The following is a 5390-nucleotide window of genomic DNA, read 5'->3' on the forward strand; positions in this document are numbered from 1 at the left end:
CTTCTGCCTTCTTTGATAGGCTGTCACTCATAATGCCACGCCCCTCTGAGTTGAAGCCACGCCCCCCACGCCAAATCAGGGCCAAAAGTCTCAAAACAAAAAAAAAATATCTGAAAGTGAAAAACAGATCTGAAACCGAAAAAAAAAAAAAAGATTTGAAGCCGTAAAAAAAAAGATTTGAAGCCGTAAAAAAAAAATAACTTTTGAATCTGAAAACATGAAATGTGGAACTGAAAAGAAATATAAAAGTGAAAAATGAAAATTTATAATTTATTCAAAATAATTCCAGAATTGAATCTATATTTTATTCAAACTGAAAGAAAAATTGGTACACTTATTTTTAGTTCAAATACATGGTTTTATTTTTTCCAAGTTTTGACCAAAACTTAAATTTTCAATTTCAAGCTTTATTTTTTCAACTATATATATTTTTTTCGAATGAACAAAACATTTGGCCCCGATTTAGCTCCATAAGTTTGCAGCTGTCACTGTGTTCATGCAAATATCAATCTACACATTTGTGAATATTTTTTCAAGTGCAAATTTCAATTTACAAGTTCAGATTTTTTTTACAAGCTCTCGTGTTTCTTTTCTTTTTGTGATTTCAAATTCAGATCACATGTGTGAATATTTTTTACAAGTGCAAATTTTAGTTTTACAAGTGCAAATTTTAATTTTACAAGTGCAAATTTTAATTTTACAAGTGCAAATTTTAACATACAAGTTCAAATTTTTTGTTCTGCAAGTTCTCACATTGTATTCTACAAGCTCTCACGTTTTGCACCATATTTACCTTCATAGGCGTTGTGCAGGCAGGCTGGGTAGACCGGACCAGCAACTCTTTGTGCTTCCAACCCAGGGTGCGTCAGGAGTCTCTTTGGCCTGCCTAGGTATTTGCACTTACACTTCATAGACAAGCTCCAAGGTGTGGTTGGTATCTGGATTTTCTCGTTGACTCTTTACTGGCTGCCTTCATTCAGAGAAGAATTCAAACACAAACTGGACCTCTGTCCTCTGGTCTCCTGGTTTGGATCTTAACTGACTGAAGACACACAAGGTAATGTGTGAATGTGTTGATGTTGGTGTTGTCATGATATGAATCCTGTTGTACCGATTTAGTGTGTGAGGGTTGGTGGATTAGACCAGAAGTTATCAGATAATAATGTGGTCGGTTCTCTCAGTAAAGAGACAATTCAACAATAACAGTTTAACACACATTTGATTCATTGAAGACAGATCATCCTGAAACCTGATCCACATAAAAAGCTGCTCTATGAGACTTTAAACAGCAGCTGGAACATTTAGTAAAGAGTTGTTTCAATATGACAGCATGAGGTTGGTTGAGTGTTTACTGTTTCTATATTGTCTGTTGTATAGGCTGTTGTTTATAAGGAATACCACACTTTATGTGTTACTACTTGACTCAGAGAGTTGGCGATTTTTTTCAGTTAAATTTTCCTTTCCTTAAACATGACGGACAAATGCATGGCCCCGGTGATAAGTGATGTAGGTTGATGAATAAAGACGTTAGTAGTATCTTCCTCATTCTTCTGACAAACAGTGACAAATGGTGCCATCTTGTGACAGACATCCATTACTGCATCTGGCTTTCAGTCCTCTGACTATCTGTGTTATTTCTATCAGGAGAGACGTTGTTGCAGATATGCAAAGATTTATTGTACATAAGCATGAGAAATGTACAGAGTATTTGGGGATTAGACTCCATCATTAAAAATATTTTAAAGGGGTAGAGAAGCCGGATATATATCCCCCCCCCAATGGAGCCTAGACACTGGTGATGGTGGAGAGGAAACCCGGAGACCGAACGAAGGAGCTGTCTGCCGGAAAGAGACTCAGGGTGCCGTGGTTGATGATACCCGGAGGTGGAAGGGGAGGAGGAGGGTTGCACGTTTGCCTGAAAAGACAGCTGATAGCAAGGAGAGAAGACATTTAAAGCAGGATGTCATGCTGTGATTGGATCATGAATTTCGTGGCCAATTCTGGTTGGTTTACTGAAGAGTGAAAGTCTCTTACCAGTAGAAAGTTTAGGGAGAGATAGTGGTGATTGAAGTCGTTTAGATGTCTTCCTGAAAGAAATAGCGCTGAGCTACATAAGTAACACAGAAGAAAAAGTATAAACAGACTGTATATTTCCTCTATCTATTCTGTAATAAGTGAACTCTGAGCTCATGTGTTTGTGACTCTTCACCTCTGTCTCCTCTCACAGGGAGAAGATGATCTGCAGCATCCTGCTGCTCATCATCCTGACCTCCTGTGTCTCTGGTTAGTTTACAGCTTCACTTTATTATCCACTAACACTAAACAAAGAATCACTAAAGTGTCCACAGAAACATGTGGAGATGGAGTTTAAAGTTGTCAGTGTGTCTGCTCCTCACTTTCCCTCTCTGTCTCCTCAACAGGAACATTTGTAGTGAATGTGACCCAGACCTCCTATCAGGCAGAGGAGAACCACCACATCACACTGGAGTGGACCTTCACAACCAACCCTCACACTTCCTACAACTCTCTTTTTATCTTCTGTGAACTGATAACTGATCTCAGACCCTCAGTCCTGTTTCATCTCCATAAAGGAGTTGAGGTCCCAGAGTCTCAGGATGAACAGTTTGCAGGACGAGTCCAGTGGGACAAAGATGTCCTCAGAGAAGGACAACTCAGACTTCATGTGTCCAGACTCAGGACTGAAGACTCAGGACTGTATGTGTGTGATGTGATCTTAAATTATAGGAGTAACTCTGGTAAATGTCGGCTCAATGTCACTGGTAAGTTGATTCAGGAGAACTTTCTTAACGGGTTCAATTCAGCAGCTTTTTAGATAAATAAGAAGGAAGGACTTCCACAATCCCTACACTTCCAAGTGTTTTACTGAAATGTTTTTTCTTCACATAAATGAAAGAGATGTGTTTGGTCTCTTTACAGCAGCGAGGGATCAGCCAGAACCTGAGACACCCAACACAACAAGTCCACCACAACCAGAGATTTGGGGAAGGATCGGTCTCTACTGTGGACTGACAGCAGCTCTGCTGGGTTTTTGTTTCTGTCGTTGTCTGCTGAGAGGACAAGATTTCTTCTCAAAGTTTAAAGGTGGATTGAGAAAAAGTTACAGTTCAGCAGGTGGATCAGTGGACACTTCAAAAAGACAGTTAGAATTTGATTTCATAAGACAGAGACACAGAAATTACAAAAGTGTTTGTTAGAAGTCTGAAGGACACAAAGATCAGATGCTGACAGCAAATTAACTCTGGGCTCACAGAATAAACCAACAGGTTCATACTGAGAGCATCGGGTTCAGGTTATTTTATTGGTACCCGTAGGTAGACTAGGTTTACTATCTAAGAGGCAGGACATCCTTAAAACTTTGTAGAGCATGTTGAGCAGTTCAGCTTTTAAGTTCAATAATCAATCCCTTTATTGAATACCCTCCACAATACGAAGCAGGCTGTAGCTTATATGTGCAATTGTTGAAACCTTTTTCAATGTAAAGCTCTATGTGATCAGTTTTCACAACAAAACATATCCAGTAGTTTTTCTATCCTGTATTTCATGTAGTTGACTCCTGCAGGATGTAATGAAGGAACACAGGAAGTGAAGGCATCTTCTTCATGAAAATGTTGACCTTCTGCTCAGACTTCATATACAGCTTCAACTTTACCACATAGAGCTTTAACCTTTTCTTTTGTAATGGTCACTTTAATGTACTGCTTCTGTATTATTATGGTCTGTTACTTCCTGTCTCTCTGTCATTGTAAAGCTGTGAGGAGTTAACTCTGGTGATGATGATGAAGAGAAAGATCTAAATGCTAAAGAACTAAATGTTGGTTTTGTCTGATGTATGATTTGATTCATTCAATTTTTTACACACTGAAATGTTTCTCATGTATTTCAATTCATCACTTCAACAAATGAAGACGTTCAACTTAAAGAATCCTTTGATAATTTTAACTAAATAAAGTTAATTTAAGTGTTCTTTGTTGACTTTGATATCTGAAAATGTTGAAGCTCTAACATCATATTGAACTTCTGATGATTTTTTTAATTGGAACCACGAATGGGAGAAACATCTTTATTTGTATATATTTCTTATCTTTTATATTGTACTTGTTGTACATGTCCTTTATTGCACCGTGGGTCAGAGAAGTGTATTTTTAATAGCCCTGAATGTGTGGCACATTTTGGAGAATTGACAATAAAGTTCACTTGACTTGATCCACTGAGTGGTTAAATTTATAATTTAAACGTTCAGAGGCTATATATATGAAAACAGTTTCACAATACATTCACAGTAAATAATAAATACTAAGGTATATTTCACATTATAGAAAATGCGCCCCAGGTATGGCAAGTGGTTTCAGGAAAGTGTCTGCATGTGTCCGACAAGCACAAAACATCAACACTGGTACAAGCCTACAGCTGTCCGCGGACACGGAGTGTGGAAAGTGTGTCAGAGCCTCCCGGACGTGTGAACTGAGACTCCGTTTCCTGCTTGTCGGTCAACGGTTAATGATCGGTTAACATTTCATTTCATTGTGCTTTCTTTCTTTTGGAAGGCTGGTTGCCAAAAATCGCTACTTACTAGCTAATTAATTTGCCTGAGGTAAACGCTAGTGCGGCGGCACGAGAGCTGACAGAGGAGGTGGTATTCTAGAGGAAGCCCACCTTAAAAATGCCGACAACGCCACCCTGGGAATTTCACCCGGAGAATTATATCAATTACTTATGAATGATTTTACTTCCAATTGCAAGATTATTGATATATTTAAGGTCACACAGGTAAGTATACAATGCAGCCAGAGACAAGGTTAAATTTTTAAAAGAACCACATTTTACTTCAATAAATTTAAAAACAAAACAGTTTAAAACACATTCTTACCAAAAAAAAGGGGGGATAATTGTGCTGAGGCTTACCAGTGGAGGAGATGGGAGTACGAGGGCAGCGAGGGATCCCAGGGAAAGTCACCCGTGAACACAAAAACACACAACAGTGAACTCAGCAAATGAAAACGGGGGGAGACACAACACACAGGAAGGGAATTCCACCACCTGAACACCAGCACCACCACCTTCAGCTCTCAGCAACTAAAATGGCAACAAAAATGGGACACACACACACACACACAATTAGCAGGCTTCACTCCACAAAAAGAACATCAAAATCAATTTAAGAAGTTATAAAGAAAAGAACAAACTGAAAGAAATTTAACACAATATAGACACAACATAAACTGCCAGAACCTCCAGTGATTCCAGGAGGCAGTACAAAACAAGAATATGAATTCAAAAGAAAAGACTTAGCAATAAACCTAAAAGAAACAAAAAAAAACACTAATTATAATTAGAACAATAACATAACCAAAGAAATTAAATGTTTAAGT

General features: G+C 38.3%; 1 protein-coding gene across 2 annotated transcripts; it reads left to right on the plus strand.

The window, feature by feature from the left end:
• Positions 1-889: 889 nt before the first annotated feature.
• On the plus strand, positions 890-4224 carry LOC114546022 (uncharacterized). 2 transcript variants are annotated; one of them, XM_028564667.1, is made up of 4 exons: positions 890-1057; positions 2228-2283; positions 2421-2780; positions 2938-4224. In XM_028564667.1, exons 2-4 carry the CDS (start codon positions 2235-2237, stop codon positions 3213-3215), a joined length of 687 nt encoding a protein of 228 aa, XP_028420468.1. In that variant the 5' UTR covers positions 890-1057; positions 2228-2234; the 3' UTR covers positions 3216-4224. The 2 variants fall into 2 exon arrangements, with proteins under 2 accessions (XP_028420468.1, XP_028420467.1); XM_028564666.1 differs by lacking the exon at positions 890-1057 and having other exon boundaries at positions 1804-2283.
• Positions 4225-5390: the final 1166 nt, after the last annotated feature.

This window comes from Perca flavescens, chromosome 19, assembly GCF_004354835.1.
Source record: "Perca flavescens isolate YP-PL-M2 chromosome 19, PFLA_1.0, whole genome shotgun sequence".
Classification (NCBI taxonomy): domain Eukaryota; kingdom Metazoa; phylum Chordata; class Actinopteri; order Perciformes; family Percidae; genus Perca; species Perca flavescens.

What these genes read in the sequence shown, in the direction of transcription:
- LOC114546022 (XM_028564667.1), top strand. Translation starts at nt 2,235, where the DNA reads ATGATCTGCAGCATCCTGCTGCTCATCATCCTGACCTCCTGTGTCTCT. An exon ending in CCTGACCTCCTGTGTCTCTG is followed by an intron (nt 2,284 to 2,420) that starts GTTAGTTTACAG and finishes TCTCCTCAACAG; the next exon opens with GAACATTTGTAGTGAATGTG. An exon ending in ATGTCGGCTCAATGTCACTG is followed by an intron (nt 2,781 to 2,937) that starts GTAAGTTGATTC and finishes GTCTCTTTACAG; the next exon opens with CAGCGAGGGATCAGCCAGAA.